The sequence below is a fragment of the Zonotrichia albicollis genome, chromosome 1 (genome assembly GCF_047830755.1).
Source record: "Zonotrichia albicollis isolate bZonAlb1 chromosome 1, bZonAlb1.hap1, whole genome shotgun sequence".
Taxonomy (NCBI): domain Eukaryota; kingdom Metazoa; phylum Chordata; class Aves; order Passeriformes; family Passerellidae; genus Zonotrichia; species Zonotrichia albicollis.
In genome coordinates, this window is record NC_133819.1 from 92,413,629 (window position 1) to 92,432,703 (window position 19,075).

The 19,075-nt window shown below is 46.7% G+C and overlaps 2 protein-coding genes across 5 annotated transcripts in view; both read left to right on the plus strand.

Moving 5' to 3' along the window:
• GALNT12 (polypeptide N-acetylgalactosaminyltransferase 12) overlaps window positions 1-14,053 on the plus strand; it is a 58,372-nt gene extending 44,319 nt beyond the window's left edge. The window contains exons 10-12 of one of the 3 annotated variants that reach the window (XR_012581604.1): window positions 2,056-3,498; window positions 3,858-3,992; window positions 11,387-14,053. Coding sequence is in view for 1 of the 3 variants with exons in the window: in XM_074546943.1 (XP_074403044.1) it covers window positions 2,056-2,193 (138 nt within the window). In the remaining 2 variants the exon portion in view is untranslated. Of the gene's footprint in view, window positions 1-2,055; window positions 3,743-3,857; window positions 4,200-11,386 lie in introns of those variants that run through there. The other 2 variants (XR_012581603.1, XM_074546943.1) reach the window with 2 other exon arrangements.
• Window positions 14,054-17,169: 3,116 nt separating this feature from the next.
• Window positions 17,170-19,075, plus strand: part of GABBR2 (gamma-aminobutyric acid type B receptor subunit 2) — a 456,372-nt gene continuing 454,466 nt past the window's right edge. The window contains exon 1 of one of the 2 annotated variants that reach the window (XM_074546963.1): window positions 17,170-18,464. In XM_074546963.1, coding sequence (XP_074403064.1) covers window positions 18,156-18,464 — 309 coding nt within the window. In that variant the 5' untranslated portion in view covers window positions 17,170-18,155. The remainder of the gene's footprint in view (window positions 18,465-19,075) is intronic. The other variant, XM_074546956.1, reaches the window with a different exon arrangement.

Here is a 19,075-nt window from a genome sequence, read left to right on the forward strand (position 1 = left end):
TACTGCTCTGCTCCAGTTCCTTTTCTGCTGCTGCACTAAATCAAAAGCACCAGTCTCCACCTTTCAAGGCGAGTGATGGGTGAGGTGTCAGCACCACATTTCTTTTGCTTTGTGCATAGTACTGTCAGGCAGCTGTCCTTATGGATGGAGCATAATCAAAGACTTGAACAGCCTTCCCAGCAGCTTGGCAAGAATTGAGTTCTTGCGGACACTGAGTCCAAAATGAGTGAGATGGATACTGATTAATCCGCTCTAAAACTTGAATTATTGTGATGGAAGCAAGAAAGTAATTCTGCAGCTGAATCTGTCAGCAAGTCTGTGAGCAAGCGCATGCTGCTGGGCATCAAGAGCTGCAGCTCAGGATGCAGTTAAGTGCAACATTCCTGATGGGGGAAGGAGCAGACTTCCACAGGAGTCAGGGCTATTGACAGAAACAAGGCATTGGCATTTTCCTTTCAAAGCTGCCAGGGGCCTTGGGAATTGCTGCCCCCAGGCCAAGGGGAGGGCCTCAGAGCAGGGCAGTCCTCCACAGCTGCTACACTGCCCTTTTGCAGCTTGCTGTCCTAGCTGACAGCACTCCTGGATTGGAAGGAGAGACTTGATCTAGAGATAAATGTAAAAAAAAAGGGCCTGAGGTCTCAAAATGTGTTCTTTAGGGAATTTGACTGTGGAGGCCTGTCAGACCTTACACTTCTGAGGCAGCTTTCCTTTCAGCAAAGCAAGTGAACTCCATACACATGTGCAGAAAAGGGGCATACTTAGATACTTTTACTTTTTCCATCAAAAATATACCCTATGAAGAGACAGGAAAATTTCTTGCTAAAATATTTCCAACATTTATGCTTAACGAGCAATATTTACCTTTTACTCACAAGATGTGCAGTAAATTGATACATTTGGGGGTAATGCTTGTGCTTGGCTTAGTTCTTTTCTGCCATATTGTGGTCCAGTTACAAAAGGCAATGAAAGCAAATGTTAGCACATCCTTTACAGGCTGAGATGCCACTTCATGAGTCACTCTAAAGCAATGCTGATGTCAGGTTATGTAAGTTTAAAAGCAGAATATTTTGATAAAGTTTCAGACATCCTCAAGTTAGGCTTTACTGCACAACCCCATTGGAAGAAAGAAGCTTCTCCTTCTCACAATCCCTCCTTCCAATCCCTTTTTCCCAGTTGCTGAACCCAAAAATGTTCAAGGTTGCTTTACTGCCCAAAATCCATTCCTCGCACAATCCCAAGGCATGCCACAAAATGGCCGCCACCGAAGAATATGTGGGATATTCATTTGTTGCAAATGATTTCTGAAATAAACAAGGGCCAGGAGACTTCTTCTCCTTTATAATGCCTTTATTAAAAGTGATCAGCTCAGGATTGGGCGGCTCGGCAAGGCTGCAGTCCCCGTCGCGTCTCCCAGGGCGACTCAGAGGAGGAGGATATGTGCAGCTCCGTCCACTAGGGGCAGAGCCGGGGGATCCAGTCCTCGTGGGAGCTTTTAAGGGCTTGATGTCCCCGTCAGATGTTGCCTCTTCTCTCTTATCCGGCTTGGTCTCTCCGCCGGGGACGACTCTCATGGTCAGGGCGAGAGGGACTCAGCATCTCTGCAGGCTCAGCACTTGGCTCCTCACATCCGGACATCACTTTAGTCTCTCAACTCTTAGGTGGCTCGTTGTTTTTAGGGTTTTCTCGTTGCATTTTGGAGTCAGGGTCCCAAAAGCATGCTGGTCTTGGAGTCACTTTGCATAACCCCCCCCACCCTCTCAGGTGTCTTCCCTATGCTGGGAAGAGAACACAGCCTTGGGGAAGGGCCATCACCCCACCCCAGCCAGGGCCTTTACTAATACAAAAGGGGTGATAAGCTACAATGACCCGTGATTACAATAACAAAGCACACAGAACCCTGGCAGAGACAGATCTGGCTGCCTTTTTGTAACTTTTTCTCACAAAAAAAATATTGACCGAATTTTTGTTCATAACAATTTCTGTTATTTCAAAATACAGTGGTATGTCTGCAATTTTTGAGACCTGAAAAGCTAACTTTTTTTCTATCTTTTGTAGGATGGTACCTTGTTTCACCCACAAACCCAGAGGTGCTTACAAGCCGAGGCAAACGCTTACAATGGGAATCCAGTACCATTGCTACAACCTTGCACCAACTCGGACTATCAAAAATGGTTCTTCAAAGAAAAAAGTTGATCCAGATGTTGTCTAGGATATAGCTGAATACAAAATAATGTGCTCTTTCTAGTCAGCCTTTTGAAAAGCTCATAAGTGATATATTTTTGTATGGAAAGAACTGTAATTAGTTGACAAGCCTTGGATCTCGTTTCCTGGAGCTTTAGAAGGCACTAAGTACTGAGAGCTTCATAAAGTGCCACAGAATCTGCTCCTTTTTATTTGGCAGCTACATAACTGCTTCTGAAGTGTCTTAGGTTCTTTACATGTGACATTTTTTTAATCTGCTGTGTGGAAGTAAGGCAGTCACAGAAATTGCACTAATGTTAATCTGCCAATAACTTAAAATGTTTATTTTTCTACTAAAACATTCTCAAGTTGGATTTTTTACAGATAGTAGTTAATAATTGTTCTTGTCTTTTAAATACCAAGAACGTAAATGTAGGCCATATTCTGCCCTAAGTCACTACCAGAAAGCCCTTACTGAAGACAATGTGGATTTACACATAAAGGCAGAGTATGACTGCATGGTTTTGCACAAATAACAATCTAGTTGCATACAAATTGCACATGCTTGACAATACCATACCTTAACTGATCTGACAATTTTAGATGTTCATGGCACTTGAAAAGTTTCTAATCATGCTTAAGATGGTTTGGGAGTAAAATGGGGATTTTCTCATCTTTCTTAAAGGCAGAAGGCAACAATATTTAAAGGTGATGCTTTGGGAAAACCTGTTTTGATTCATATGGGCCCAGCTATGTGGCTGCATCCTAGAATCCACAACCAACTTTAACGTTATGTGGATTTTCAATGTGCATAAAACTTTCAAAATAATAATATCAACAATTACTTTGTAAAAATTTGAAAATTACAGTTAGAGAAAATGAGTCTTAACATTTAAGAGTTTAAATGATTCGTGGAAAAAATATTTTTAAAACAGTTTTGCAACTGATTTCTGTGAAATTCAGCTAATATTAATACAAAAATTATTGTCTTTGAGGTATAACTTGCATTTTGTCTGGGAGCTCCTTTTAGATGAGTTAACCCTGCATGTGGTCCTGCTGAAAACAGGAGGTGTATCTGCAGCAGTCCAGGATGGTTTGTGCCCTGGTGTGTGGGATCTGCCTTGCCCGGTCAGACAAGGAGTGTGTAGCAACGTGTCTGGCCATCGACCATCAGCATTACCGTGTTGATTAGAAGGGTTTCAGCTCATAAGAGGAGTTTCTTTCCCTGTCAGATGAAGGAATGCTTATGTGTAGAAGGATGAAAAAATGTCAACCTTTTTCCCCCCAGAACTCTGGGCATCTGTTTTGATTAGTTTGGTATGTGTTTTGTTCTTTGCTTTTGTTCATGTTTTCTATAAAAAATGTACAGCCTTTCCTTTGAATCTGCATAAGCTCATGCCATTTTGGCATACCTATTTATATGATTGGGTGTGGGGGGAGGGTTTCTGCTTTTAGGAGATACATGTGTACATGTTCTTCCAAGGTCTTTCTTACCCATGTAGATAGAAGGTTTTTGTGAGCACCTTTGAAATTTTGTCTCTGTGGGCTAGACTGATGAAACTGATGTTAGAATTAATAAAATATTTTGTGATTCAGTAGAGTGGGAAATGTCTTATCCACTATTTTTTTTTCTTGTGGTCAGTGGTTTTCATTTCATCATTTTGCTGATCTCTTAGGTCCAGATCCCTACAGCACCTGGGAGAAGACAGCTTCATTTTATGGTGCCTCAAGTTCTGTTTCCTGAACTCAGTAGTTCTTCTGTTCACCTGGTAGCAGCAGTGGTTTATATTTTGTGGAGCCACAAATCAAAAGTGAGTGGCTGCATGAGAGAACAGCAAGGATTTTCTACCAATTTCTGCTTTGCCTTCTTGACTGCTGATTGAACCATGTTAGTTGCTGATAAAAGCCCAGCTGCTAGAATCACAGCCAAAGCTCTCACTGACCTCCATTCTCAGTGAGGTTTTCTTAGTCTTGGGATTTCAAGATTTCATCATCAGATGGTGGTATGCAAGTGAAACTTAGTAAGTGGAAATTATTTCCTATACATCTTCTCACTTTGCCCTTGTTTAGAAGGAAGTATTGGTGTTTTTGGCTTCCTGCAGCTAAGATGTTTTCACATATGCCAACAAACCTGCCAGCCTGGCTTGCATATTTGCTAGACAAACACAGTTGAGTTGAAAAGCAAACACCGAATGAAATAAACAGGGCCAGGAGACTTCTTCTCCTTTTTAATGCCTTTATTAAAAGTGATCAGCTCAGGATTGGGCGGCTTGGCAGGGCTGCAGTCCCCGTCGCGTCTCCCAGGGCGACTCAGAGGAGGAGGATAAGCACAGCTCCGTCCACTAGGGGCAGAGCCGGGGGATCCAGTCCTCGTGGGAGCTTTAGGGCGTGAGGTCCCCGTCAGATGTTGCTCCTGTGACCTTCCCAGGTGGCTAGTCCCGGCGTTGGAACCACTCCCTGCTCAGGGCGAGAGGGGCTCCGCATCTCTGCAGGCTCAGCCATCGGCTCCTCATGTCCAGACATCATTTTAGTCTCTCAATTCTTATTTGGCTCGTTGTTTTTGGGGTTTTCTCGTTGCATTTCGAGTCGGGGTCCCACAAAGCATTCTGGACTTTGGAGTCACTTTGCATAACCCCCCCCCCCACCCTCTCAGGTGTCTTCCCTATGCTGGGAAGAGAATACAGCCTTGGGGAAGGGCCATCACCCCACCCCAGCCAGGGCCTTTACTAATACAAAAGGGGTGATAAGCTACAATGACCCGTGATTACAATAACAAAGCACACAGAACCCTGGCAGAGACAGATCTGGCTGCCTTTCTGTAACTTTTTCTCACAAAAAAAATATTGACCGAATTTTTGTTCATAACAGTCCCCCCTCTTTTTCTTTGATCGAGCTTGAATTCTTAAGCTCGCATCAACTCACAATTTTTTGTTTTGAATCTACTATAAATCTCTTGTGCACTTTGGTAATCATGCTTACTTAACCTTGTTACTTTGCTTGGTTTTTCCAGATTGGTTTGTACAGCCAATACTGTTTTACTAAAACAGACAAATAAGCATAGTAAAAAGAGCAATCCTCCAAGTACACACACAGCGAGAAAAACCACTTTTTCCCATACATATTTTCTGAAAATCTCTAAATTCTCCCACCCATTGGGATCAAGTGTAGGAGTTTGATCTTGATTATTTACACATGCCAATCTTTTTATTTCGTTTGAAATGTCCCTAATAATTGAATTCTTTATTTTTAACACTGCCTGTAGCCGGATGACTTTGTTCAACACAGATTTTGGGATCCAAACTTGGCTTTTACAATTTTGGATTTTCTCAATTTCTATTTCACTTTCCCGGTTTTGTTTAATTTCTCCCAAATCATTATATATAGGAACTCCCAAACTTGATCCAGTTTCTTTGGGTAATAAGAAAATTGGTGTTATCACCTTAGCAATGCAGTTGCCAGATGAGATCAAACTTAGGGGTTTAGAGTTTCCCTGAAATGTGTTCCAAAAGGGGTTTATCTCTTTTCCAGTACACTCATATAAATACTTGTAACAAACAGTTTTTCTTACCATTTTCACCATTTCTTTGCTTTTTGCTAGATCTGCTGAGCTTGTTTCAGCAGCATCACATTCAAAGCAAAACCAGGCTTCCTCTATAGGGCACTCTCCTAGGAGTGGCTGCCTAAAAGTGGCAGTATTCTGGGCTATCCAATACACTCTCTTATTTTTCTCATAAAGGACCAATTGGGAGAGGTTAACACCATCAGGGTTAGAACTGATGTGGACTCTCGACAAGGAGCTCACTTCCTCCTCATAGCAGGGTTGGTAGCATTCACTGCACAGCTCAGCTGGGCTCCCCTGAGCACCACCAGCAATCAGAGCTATCAGTACCACCCTTCCCAAGAGTCCGGTATGGGTCATCTTGCACAGCCTGCCCACCCGGCCTTGCCTCTTGGGGAATTTTTTTCTGAGGACAAGCTTCCAAGCTCTTTAGAGTCCCTTCTACCCGCTTCTCTGGTTAAGCCTCTCTTGGTCTGTTCCCTACAAATTTTATTTTCCCCCCCAGGGGAGTGTTCTGTAGAGGGTTAACCTGGAGTCTTTAAAAATATATTGGGGAACTTAAACTAGAATTACTTATTTACAGCCTTAAACTTTTTACCAACATAATTTACACAAAACAGTTTTGAAACATTTTAAGCAATATTAGAACTCTGATACCAATTTTTCCCATACAGTTCAGTCTTTTTGACTCCTCTTCCTGAGAGTCAACTCCAAATCACAGTATACCCAGGTGAATTAACTTGTGATGTGGATGAATCCTTATCCAGTGCCTGGAGGTGAGTGGTGTGGACTCTGGCCCAATGCCAGAGGGGAAAACTGGGAGTCTGGCCCAATGCCAGAAGTAGACAGGGGTGTAGTCCGGTCCAATGCCAGACGTAGAAACTGGGAGTCTGGCCCAATGCCAGACGGAGACAGGGGTGGAGTCTGGTCCAATACCAGGGAGAAAGGGGTGCAGTCCGGTCCAATACCAGAATGCCAGAGGGTAAAACTTGGTGTTGAATCCTGGTCCAATACCAGGGGTGAGAGTGATGTGAGTCCAACCGTCTTAGTAATGAAGAACACCTGAAACGGGCTTTCAAACACAGGCATTAATGGTCTACTGTTAATGATTTTATCAAAACTCAGCTTCTCTGTTTAATGTTATCAGTAATTTCTCTTTTTCCATAGCTTGTATGTTTCTCTTATCAACTTCTACATATTTTGCAAGGAGTTGTATTTCTCCACTAACTTAACTCTCAGAGTACTTTTATTCTCCTATTTTTCTGTGTATTTAATTCACTAGTTTTCTGTTCTATTTTTCAAGATCTTATTTATCTATCTCTTGCTTCTGTTTCATACTTTCACTTACAGCTTAAATATTTCTTTCAACCCCCTTGCACCTAAATTTTTCCTTACACCATTCTTTTGCACAATACACTTCCCTCTAAGGAGATGTGGTAAAACTTGTAATGCACAATCTACATTACCTCTATTCTAACTCATCTATATTCACTTTTTCATTTCTCATTCACTTTCACACACTCCTCCACACCTTTAAGACACAAACTTATTGCTAGAAAATCACAGGTCCCTATAGCCCCCCCCTCACCTTGGGGTTGGCCCCCAGGTCTCAGTATCTCTGGGCCTCTTGGAAGGGCCCAGACTCTGGTTGCCTCTGGTGCACATTCACCTGTGAGGCTGCCTGCGTGTCACTCACGCTCTTACAGCTACGGCTCCCTCACACATCTGGGGAGCACTAGTCTGGTTTGCAGGTCACACACACACACACTTTGGTCACAGCCCCCACCCACCCGGGGGACACAAGCCTGGTTTGCAGGTCACACACACACACACACACACACACACTCCCACTGCCCCCTTCCCACCTGCCCGGGAAGTTGAGGCTGACTTTTCTTGTGACTCACTCTCACACACACAACAAGACAACAATAAGGTACCTTTTACTTTCACACCACTTATTACAAGTTTAGTTTTACTGGCCAGTTTTGGTGCTATTGGATATCCTTTCTACCTAGCTGTTTTTTGTCTAACTTCAGATGTTACTTTGTTGAGACAGGACTTATCTGCTCCTGTATCAACCAAAAATTCAAATTCCTCATTTAGGGGTCCCACTTCAAAGTTTACCAAGGGCTCTTCTAGATGTTGCATCAGGTCCCCTATATTAAAAAGCCCCTGACCCTCTACTCATCACCTCTAAGGATCTTTTCTAAATGATCTTGTTCCCTGGCTATTGCCACATCGAGACTGAGCTTTTTACAAAACCTCCTGGTATGTCCTGGCTCTCCACAGTAATAGCAATATCGTTCTTTCAAAGGGACTTGAGGTGTCTCTATCCCTTTTGCATCTGACAGTACAAGAGGCCTATCCTTGCCTCCTCCCGGTGGTGGTCCTGCCCACCCTGCACTTTGTCTGGCTACAGCAACCATGATCTTAGCCTTGGCCTTTGCCTTTTCTTCCTCCCTCCTTAAATACACCTTCAATGCCTCTCTTAATAACTCATTAATGTCCTTCTCTTGCCAATCTTCCATCTTTTCCAGTTTTCTCCTTATATCAGGCCAAGATTTGGTAACAAATTGGACCTTTAGTAGCATTTGACCTTCTGGGGTGTCTGGGTCTATTCTAGAGTACAACTGGAAGTTCCGCTTTAGGCGGTTAAGCCAGGCAGCAGGAGCTTCCTCTTTCTCCTGTGTGCCCTCAAATGCCAATTGGGTGTTAGTTCCTTTGGGAACTGACTCTTTGATCCCCCGTATTATCAAAGACCGATATTCCATCATGGCCTTCCTCCCCTCCTCCTGGTTAGGGTTCCAGCTGGGATCCGTAAGTGGCAATTTCTGTTCGCCTGATGGCACCTGGGGTCCTGGACGGTTATCCTTCTCCCAAATTCTTATGCTAGCCTCCCTAATCATCTGGACCTCTTCTGGGGAAAATAATATACTCAGGATAGAATTCATCTCCCCCCAAGTGTAGATATTTGGACCTAGAAATTGATCCACTTGGTTAGCTATGCCCACTGGGTCCTCAACTAAATGCCCCAACTCTTTCTTGAATCCTCTCACCTCAGAAGCAGTTAGGGGAGCATTCACAAAGCCAACACCTCCCATTACTCCTCCCATAGGAACCTCTCTGAGGGGAAAGAGTCTCTCTGCCTTGGAGGTCTTGGATCTGGTACCACAGTACGGCCCATCTTCCGATGCCAAACTACTTTGAGGGATACCTGGGTTACCCTGAACTTTCTGCCCATCAGCAGGTGTATTTGCTGATAGCTGTTTATCGGGCGAGGAGCCATTTGTGCCCCAACTAGGAGGAGGTAAAGGGACAGCAATAGGAGGGGGAGAAGAGCCTGAGTGAATATTAAGTGGAGCTGGAGAAGGGGTGGAGAATGCAGCAGGTGGAGTAGGCACTTGTGGTGGTGCAGAAGGAACTGGAGGAGATACTGGGTTTATCATAGCGGAAGCTGAAGAGGTAGAAGGAGGAGTTTGAACAGGTGGTAGTGAGATGGCAGCCGGGGGAAGAACCGGACCTGCCATTTGAGGTGCTTGAAGAAGAGGATTATAAGGTGGAGGGGCAGAAGGAGGCAGATAATCCAGGGGATCCCATCTTTTCCTATCATCCCCTCCTTCATTCCCCTCTTTCTTCCTCTGTACCTTACAAATTCGCACCCCTTCATCCCCAACAGCGCTCTTTAACCAGCAAGCTACATACAATAATTGCTCAGGATCAGTATCCCCTCGAGCTGTCAGATAATTATTTAATAGCTGGCACATCCACTTATCCTTTGTCCCACACCAAGGCCATCCTCCTTGTATCTCTAATTCTGGCCACACTTCCATACAATAATGGATCATTTTCGCTTTATCTAATCCCTCCGTGGCCTCTATAGAATCCCATTTTACTAACAGTTCTCCTAAGGGACTATTAGGATGTATATACCTCAATCTCTTACCGGTCTTTCTACTATTACACCCTCCCATTTTACAGGTCTTAACAGTAAAAAATCCTAAAGGTGCCTTTACTGACCGGTAATTTCTAAAAAGAACCTTCTTTGAGGAGCTTCAGCCTCCTCCACTGAAACTTCAAATTTTCTGCCTGATGCTCAGGACTTTATACTGAAACAACTGCCCAATCTCTTGATTGCCTAACTTTCCCCACGTCAGGTCTTACATCTATCGGGACTTGAACACACGAAACCTCAGCCTAAGAATCCGGGTCGTGCCTGACTCCCTCAGTCAGGAAAAACAACTGCCTGATTTTTAGTTTGCCTAACCCGCCAATTTTTAGGCTTCACCGTATCAGGACTTAAAAGCAAACCACAGCCTCCTTCGCTGGGGTTTTTGCCTGGTTCCTGTGCCAGGACTTACTTTTGCCTGCAGGGCTTATGAGCTACCCGAATCCTTCTCGGGACTGACAAAATCTTACGCGAATCCTTCTCGAGACTTACAACTGCTACCCGAATCCTTCTCGGGACTGACAAATCTGCCTGACTTCCCTCTGTCAGGGCCTATTTTGGGTGCGTGCCACTCATACAAATATTCCCTCCGCACGCCCGGAGGGGGGGGCCCTTTATTCCCCCTTGGGAGACGACTCACTCACGCTAATTCCAAGCTCCGCCCCCTGTTCCCGGCCGGATCCTTCGCAGGAGTCCGGAACCGCGGTACTGAGAGGTCCGCTCTTGCTTCGAAGGTCCGGCTGCCGGCCTTCGTCTCATTCACACACACATGCGCAGGTCTCCCGCTCCCGCCACCGGCTTTCTCACCAATCCGGTGTTCCGGTGCTCCTCTGCGTCGCTGCTCCTGAGCTGATCCCTCTGGTCCTGGTAGCCAGCTGTCCTGAAGTCCAAGATGGCCAGTCTTGAGTCTTCTTGCGGCGTGGCTATCCCGGACGAGCCCCCAGCTGAAATAAACAGGGCCAGGAGACTTCTTCTCCTTTTTAATGCCTTTATTAAAAGTGATCAGCTCAGGATTGGGCGGCTTGGCAGGGCTGCAGTCCCCGTCGCGTCTCCCAGGGCGACTCAGAGGAGGAGGATAAGCACAGCTCCGTCCACTAGGGGCAGAGCCGGGGGATCCAGTCCTCGTGGGAGCTTTAGGGCGTGAGGTCCCCGTCAGATGTTGCTCCTGTGACCTTCCCAGGTGGCTAGTCCCGGCGTTGGAACCACTCCCTGCTCAGGGCGAGAGGGGCTCCGCATCTCTGCAGGCTCAGCCATCGGCTCCTCATGTCCAGACATCATTTTAGTCTCTCAATTCTTATTTGGCTCGTTGTTTTTGGGGTTTTCTCGTTGCATTTCGAGTCGGGGTCCCACAAAGCATTCTGGACTTTGGAGTCACTTTGCATAACCCCCCCCCCACCCTCTCAGGTGTCTTCCCTATGCTGGGAAGAGAATACAGCCTTGGGGAAGGGCCATCACCCCACCCCAGCCAGGGCCTTTACTAATACAAAAGGGGTGATAAGCTACAATGACCCGTGATTACAATAACAAAGCACACAGAACCCTGGCAGAGACAGATCTGGCTGCCTTTCTGTAACTTTTTCTCACAAAAAAAATATTGACCGAATTTTTGTTCATAACACCGAACATTAGCGATGCCACCAGCTTGCTCCCTCTGTGTTGGCCTTCTAGTCCATCCACTTACCATTTTTTATTCTTGACAGCCTTTTCTTCTTCTCAACTCACCGGAGTTGAGATGAATTAATGCCTGGCTTCAGGTTTGGAGGGTGAAGGACTCCATCAAGCATCTGAGTCATGAAGAACATCTTCAGACTTCCTTTAACATCTCCAGACTTCCTTTTGCAGGTCAGGGTTACCTGCTGAGGAATGGACTGTGGGCTTCGGGCTTCTCCTGAGCACAGATAGGGCTGGATGTCTCATAGAAATGGAAAAACTGGAGGATTTCAGTTCCAAATTAATGCTTATTTCTTAGTCTTTCTATTCCTGTATTTTTTATTTTTATTTTTTTAGAAAGCCATCCAGACTACAGTCAGGTACCTAATTATCATATTTATTTGAAATGATCAGATAGTGATTTTGACTTTTTTTTCATTTACTTATTTACCAATTTCCTTTCATTTAAAAATTGTGGGTCTTCAACATGGGCTAAAACTTATTGGATTTTCAGTTCAACAGAAGACAGTACATGAACCTTCCTTCTAAGAAATAAACCACTAAAACCTCTCTATATGTGGCCTTTCTGAAACATTATGTTGGGGGATTGCTAGAGCTTGCAGAAACACCTGGGAAAAACAGTCATCATCGTACATGCATCATTCAACATGAATTGGAAATAGTATTTCTCACTGGCTCTGCTGAAAACAGAGACTCAAAAGTGTGTTCAATTTCTGTTATATTTATAGGAAGTGGTAAGATGCACTGCAAGGGGAAATTCATGTTGGTTGATAAGGACTGATGAGATTGTGCTCCTATTTCCTATTTATGAAAACATGGGCACCTACACAGTGATAGTGCTTGGTTGGTAATTTAAAATCTGATGCTCTTTTAACTTCATTTGCCTTTCTTAAGGCCTTTAGATTTGGAGTTTACCTTGAAGTTAGCTGAGCTTTGTCCTGATACCCTGATAGAAAGACAGCAGTCAAGGTGTCTGGAGAGACTGTAGGGTTTGGATCATGCAGTTGTGTGTATACCCTTGCAAATGTGCAGGTTTTTTGGCAGTGTTTGAGAGTGCTGTATGCTTTTGTAACAAATATGGAACTTTGGTCCAGGAAGTTAGCTGAGGTAGGTGTGAAAGCCCTCGGGAGAGAGGGAAAAGATGGGTAGGAGAGCTCCCCCCGGTTCTGTTGAGGCGCAACAGCAATAGCTGAGTTCAAATTACAGCACTGCAGTATTCCCACATTTCTCATTTGCAGAGGAAAAACATTATGCATGTACATGCAGTACTAAAATTACTATGCCTAGATTACCAGGTTTTTTTGGTTTTTTTTAATCCACTGTTCACTGATATTTTAAGGAACAGACAAAGCCTGATTAGACCAGTCCCAGTCAGCACTGACAGGAATTGCATGGCTCCAGCATTTGCAAGGGTGGCTGGAGACAAAATACAGGGCAGGACCTTCTCAGTGATCTCTCAAAAAGTATTAAGAAGATGAATATGCAGGAAAATACATACAGGAAGTGAGTTGCTGGCTTAAGGGGCTCCATGATATATTTTGTGTAGCATCAAACCATCTCCCAGAGGACTTGCAGCAGATGCAATTTATTTGTTGGTGCTAATAGAAAATCAGTTTTCTGAGTTTCTTGACTTTATCTGTGGTCTGAAGATACTTAACTTGCAACTGAAGAAAAAGTGGTCAAGGGAGTCATACTAGTACAGATGCTTAAATGTGAAATTAATTAATTAGATACTCTGTGATGAGCAAATATAAATATATAAAGAAAAAAATTGTTAATTGTGCATACGCTGTGAGAAGACTTAGTAATAACTGAGAAATTGGAAGCGATCATTAGCGGGAAGATACTTGACAGTGTTTTTACAGAAATATGGTTGAAGGATTCACATGATTGAAGCACTGAAATGACTGGGTAACATGCCAAGAAGAAAGTGACATTTGATTTTCGAGTTAAGAGAACAGGTTTTACAATTCTTGTGAACTGATATTTTAGCCAACGAGGAATAAACAGAGGGTGTCTGATGTGGACCACCAAATGAGAATATAATGCCTTTTTGCCTAACAGATAAAGGATGTGTGCTGCTTCAGAGGATTTCATCCTAGGGAATGCACTTTACCAATCTGACAGTAGCAAAACCTTCTGGGGATTTCTAAGGGGAAGAAAAGGCAGCTGGGCCAGTGGCTGTGTCTGACACAATATTTAATAAGCAGTTTGGTGCAATTCTCCTTCAGGCCTTATTTTATTTAAAATGAGCTGTTACCTGGGCATCTGTTATGCATAAACACAGTACAGTACCTAAGAAAAGAAATTTCTCATAGCTGAGAACTGGAAAGAAGCAGGCTTTACAAGATATAACTGTAGCAGAGAATCATGTGCTGTACAACTGTAGCAGAAAACATATGTGGACAACGTGAAACTTTCAATCAGTTAGCAAATTAAATACTTAGGTGCGAGAAATAAAGGTTTTTGTGAAATCAAAAGTTGGCCTCAATGTGTGTATTAAACTACGATTTTTAATTACATTATCTTCTTGCAATACATCCCCTGTTTTTGAGGGAGGAGTGAGGGGTGCTTGGGGTTTTTTTGTTTGTTTTTATTGGGGATTTTTTGTTGTTTTTTACAAAAGGTGGAGAAACTGTCATTTTCATGCCTTACTGACACACAGGAAGAATTTTGAGAGGCTTATTTTAACTAATCCTTATTGTTCAATATATGGCCTTACTTGCATCCCCAGAACAAATCCCTAGACTGAAAAATAAAAATTATTTTCTTAGTGTGAGTTGTTTCCTTTAGTTGTTTCCTTTTTTTTGGTTTTTTTTTTTTTGTTTTTTTTTTTGTTGGTTGGTTGGTTGGTTGTTTTTATAGAACTTGAATGTTACAGTTTCTTGGTGTTTCCCAAATACTTATTAATCTGTCTTCACAGTACTGCCACGGAGGAAGAGCACCCTGTTTTACTGTCAGGGAGTGCAGCAAGAAACAGATTAAGGTCAGAAGCACCACATTGTTAAATACTGTAATTTGAAGTGCAGCTTTGCTTGGTTTAAATATCCAGCCACAATCCAGACCTCTGCAGATCTCTCCTGGATGCATTTCTTTGGCCTTCCCTGTGCACTGCAGGGACACCAGTGTCAGCTGGTCTCTGCCTCCCATATGAGGGCAAGCCTTGAACTTCACTCTGAGTGGAACTGTCCAGTGACTCTTTCTGGCCTGTGCTGGGAAAGCAAGGAGATGCATTTCAATCTTCAGCTGACAAAGGGACATTTGCTGCTGCAGCAGTAGCAAAGAAGGATGTCAGGTAGTTGCTAATAATGTCCAAGATACTAATTCTGTTGCAACACACAACCTGGCCTCAAGCTTTCTTTCAGAAAACTGAGTTCTCAAAACCGTAGAAATTGCTTCCAAAAAAAACCCCAGATCTTGGAAAGATGATGACAGTCCAGAGCCAATGTGAGTGTGTGTGCTAATAAACTGCCAATGTTGTAAAAGGATCACCAAGTTGATCCAAGTAGCTGTAGTTCTGGTAGCCAAGTACTGGTGAAAATCACAGAATGATACAGTATACAAGCAGTGAAGAAAGATTTTTCTGTGGAACTAATTTTGACAGACAAACTTGCATAGCAAGCTGAGAATGGCAAAACATCATTTAGCATATGATATTCTGGTTAAAAATAGCATTACACAAAATCAATATGGCACCTATTCCTGCTGGCATCCTAGGAATGTTCTTGGTGTTATGATAATCAATTTTCTGGAAGAAAATGAGTTGCTGGAAAGTTTGCAGGTGACAAACTGCTGGACAAGTCACTTGTACAAACAAAGGTCATGGTTTGATTTATTCCAGTGCAAGACTGAGCACACAGAAGTAAGGAGGTAGGTGATGCTTTTAGGCAGGAGTGGGGAGGGGCAAGAGCTGGATGCTCCTCTGGCTCTGATCCAGGGGGTTTTCCAAATGCCTTCTGCCCCACCTGGGTCACCAGAAACTGGAGTCTTGTGAAGGCTGACCTAGAACAGAGGCTAGACAGAGTTAAAAAATAAAGAAGGTATTTATTAAAAGGCTTCAGCGGATACACCTTGGGCAGTACAAGAGTCTGGCCAGGGCTACACCCAAGATGAACCCAAAATGGTCACAAAATGGATGACTGGTCATGAAGTCTCTCACTTTTATAAGTTCTGGTCCATTATCTTATTTGAGTTAATTGTCCTATTACAGCTTTATATTATGAAGACCCATGTTTTTCTCTCTTCAGTCCACTGTTTATGCTCTTGGGCCTGAAATTTGGACCATTTGTCCTTGGTCCCCAGCTAGAGAAGGAATTGTTTTATCTCCTACTCTGTGAAGAGAGCTTACCAGCCCCTAATATGAAGCTAAGAACTACACACTAAGCAGTACAGAATTTGAAAAATATAACAGCTAAAACCCGAGGCATCAAAAACATGGCGTAGATGATTTCATAAAGAGACATCCCCACAAGGACAACACTCTGTCTGGTCTGCCTGTAGGGATTAGGTTTCTCAACCTGCCAACCTGCCCAGCCTATGGAACTGGCCGGTACTGAGGGAGGCTGCACCTTATGGCCCAGTGCAGGCAGGTCACAGAAGGGCCAGTTCAACATCATGTGGAAAAAGGAGAGGTGCATTGGAAGTGCCTCCAGGAATGATTCTTGAGGTGAAGGAAAGCTGGCCTTATTATTTTACACAAGCAAAATGTGATTAATCTTAGCTCCTGTGTGGGGGAGAAGATCACTGATACTGCGTCCCCTTAAGCTAATAAAGGTATGATGAGACCTGGTGGTGGGAAGTTGGAATAAGACAAATTGATATGGAATATGAAATGCACCTTTCAGCAAACTAATTAATAATTGAAATGATTTATCAAGAGATGTGATGGACTCTTCATTACTGATGCCTTAAAGTCAACACTGCTGGACGTCATTCTGAATGAAGGGCTGTAATGCAACAAATGTTATGAAATTACTGATTGAGGGCTTTTACCCCAAGGTCAGATCTTACAGTCTTAGAATGTATTAATCCATGAAAATTCTTTCCAGTTTATTGCAGACATGCTGCCATTGCTGTGTAATATAAATTAGATGTATTAGGTTGATCTTCAAAGGTTTGCTGGGAGTGACCTCAGGAAATTTATGAATATGTATAAAAAGTGGGGTGCCTAAGGCAGGGTTAAGAAAAGTTTTGCATTTTGCCTGTACCACCTCCTGTATGGGATCTACCTGAGATGAAACAGATCAGCCAAATGCTGCTCTGGGACTCTGCAGACTGGATCTGGGTGGGCAGTGTGAACGTGTTCCCTGGGGTGAGGGGATAGCCTGGGAGCAACGCAAAAAGCCTTGGGCTGTCCATGGGCCACTGAGATGTGGAGGCAATTATTTGGGAGAACACGCTATTCACAGGGTTGCGACAGCCCTCGGAGAAGCTCAGAGTCCTGCCGCAGCCTTAATATTTTTCTTTCTTCTATTTTTTTTTTTTTTTTTTTTTTTTTTTGTAACCCGAGGGCTGTCAGGCTCCCCAAAACCCGCCAATTCTGCGGGAAAAAGAAACCGGTTAAAAAAACAAACAAACAAACAAACAAAAACAAAAAAACAAAAAAAAAAAAAAAAAAAAAAAAAAAAACACAAACACCAAACCAAGAAAAAACCCCCAAAATTAAAAAACCCGAAACCCCACGACTTGAGCTGTAGGAGAGGCGCCGCTGCTGCTGCGTGCCGCAGAGCTGCCGTGGCCCGGGCTGGCTGCGCGTGTGCGTGTGCGGGGCGCCGAGCCCGAGTGGGAGCGTGTCTGCGTGCCGCGTGTGAGGGCGGGAGCGTGCGCGGAGCCCGCCCGCGCCGGGCAGCGCTGCCGCGGGCGCCGCGCGTGTGCCAGCGGGTCGCGCGTGGGCACAGCCCGCGGGCCGCGGCTGCCGCCGGCCTCCCCTGCCCGCCCATGGGCAGCGGCCGCCGCTCGCACCTCCCCGCGCCCGCCCTGGCAGCTCCACCTGGAGAAGGTGCCCGACCCGCCGGCGGCCAGCGCTGATGCCGTGAAGAGGGAGCTCGGTCCGGCCCCCGCCGCCGCCGCACACTTTGCTGTGCCCCCGGCCGCGCATCCCGCCCGGCGGCGCTGCCCGAGCCGGAGGAAGGGCGCAGGCGGCACTCCGCGCCCGCGGCGGGGGCTGCCCCGGCTCCCGCGGAATGCGGCACTAGCACCCCCGCCCCGGCTCCGCTCCGCTTCCCTCCTCCGCCTCCCCGGCTCCAGGGGGGGGCTTTTTCCTCATCGGCGTTTTCTGCCGGAGCATCCCTTTTTTTTTTTCCCTTTTCACCCTTTTGGAGGAGGAGGAGGAGGGGGAAGGAAGGAAGTGTTCAATGAGGGCTGCTCGGCTCCCCCCCCCGCGCCTGAGAGGTGCTGTCCCTCCCTGAGCGGAGAGGGGGGAGAGCTGCCGGGGAGGCAGAGGCAGGTCCCGCTCCCTTGCTGTGCCGCGGGGAGAGCGGAGGAGGGTGGTGGGGAGAGTGTCTGTGTGTGCGTGGTGGTGGTGGTTATTTATTTATTTATTGCTCCTGGTGGTTGCAGCTGGCAGACCTGGGAAGGAGTAGGCGCCATTGCCAGAAGGATTATTGCCAGGGGAGGGGAGGGGGGGGAAGAGAGAGGAGACCCCGAGGCTCCCGAGGAAGCGGAGAGAGGCAGATCTTTCCCTCCCGCCTTGGCTTCTGCCGCCGGGGGATGCGCCCAGACTGAGAGGGGCTCGGCTCTCTTCCGCCGCTCAGCCCGTTCCTCCACCCTCAGTCCTCCTCCTCCTCCCCATCCAGCAGCATGCATCCCTCTTCGCGGAGACCGGCCGCTGCCACCTCCAGCCCTGCCATGCTTCTGCTGCTCCTGTGCCTGGGCTGGGCGCCGCCGGGCTGGGGCTGGTCGCGGGGCAGCTCCCGGGGGGCGGCCGGGCTGCGCCCCAACGCCACCACGCCGATCTCCATCATGGGCTTGATGCCGGTCAACCAGTCCGAGGAGGAGAGCAGGATCACCCAGGGAGTGCTACCCGCCGTGTATCTGGCCATGGATCAGATCCGCAACGAGTCCCTGCTCAGCCCCTATTACCTGGACCTGCTGGTCTACGACACGGAGGTAGGGACCGCCGCGGGCCCCAGCGCCGGGCGCAGGGGGAGGCGCCGCCGCCCAGTCCCGGGGCGCTGCGGGTGCAGGGGCGCAAGGGCAGCGCGGACGCCCGGGCCGGGCTGCGGCTGCCGGCGGGGCCGTGCGCGCCGCCTCCGAGCCGCCTTGCCCGCCCGGCCCCGCAGGCTGCCGGCAGATGTGCGGGCACCGGCGGCGGACGGGGGGGGACGCGGGGCCGGCGGGCCGTATCCTGCCCGCCCGGTGTTACCAGGAGCGGCTGCCCCGGCAGCTGGGGCTCGCCCCGCCGCGCCAGGAGCGCCCCTGTCCGGGAGCCGCCTGCATCGCGGGGGTGGGCCCGGACAGTGCCCGGGCGGTGGGGGGTTCTGGTGGCTGTGGCCGGGATCCGCTGCCCTTGGCACTCACGTACAGCGGTGGGAGGAAAGCTGCCTCGCCCAGCGGAGCCGCGGCCGCATCCCGGTGCCAGCCGCCACCCGCTCAGCAACAGATGCACTCCGGGCGCTCCGCTCCCCCGCGCCGCCAACGGGCTCACGCTGCCAGCCCGGCTTATCCCATGCGGCGGCGGGACGCGAAGGGCAGCGATCGCAGCCGTAGCTTGAGAAGGA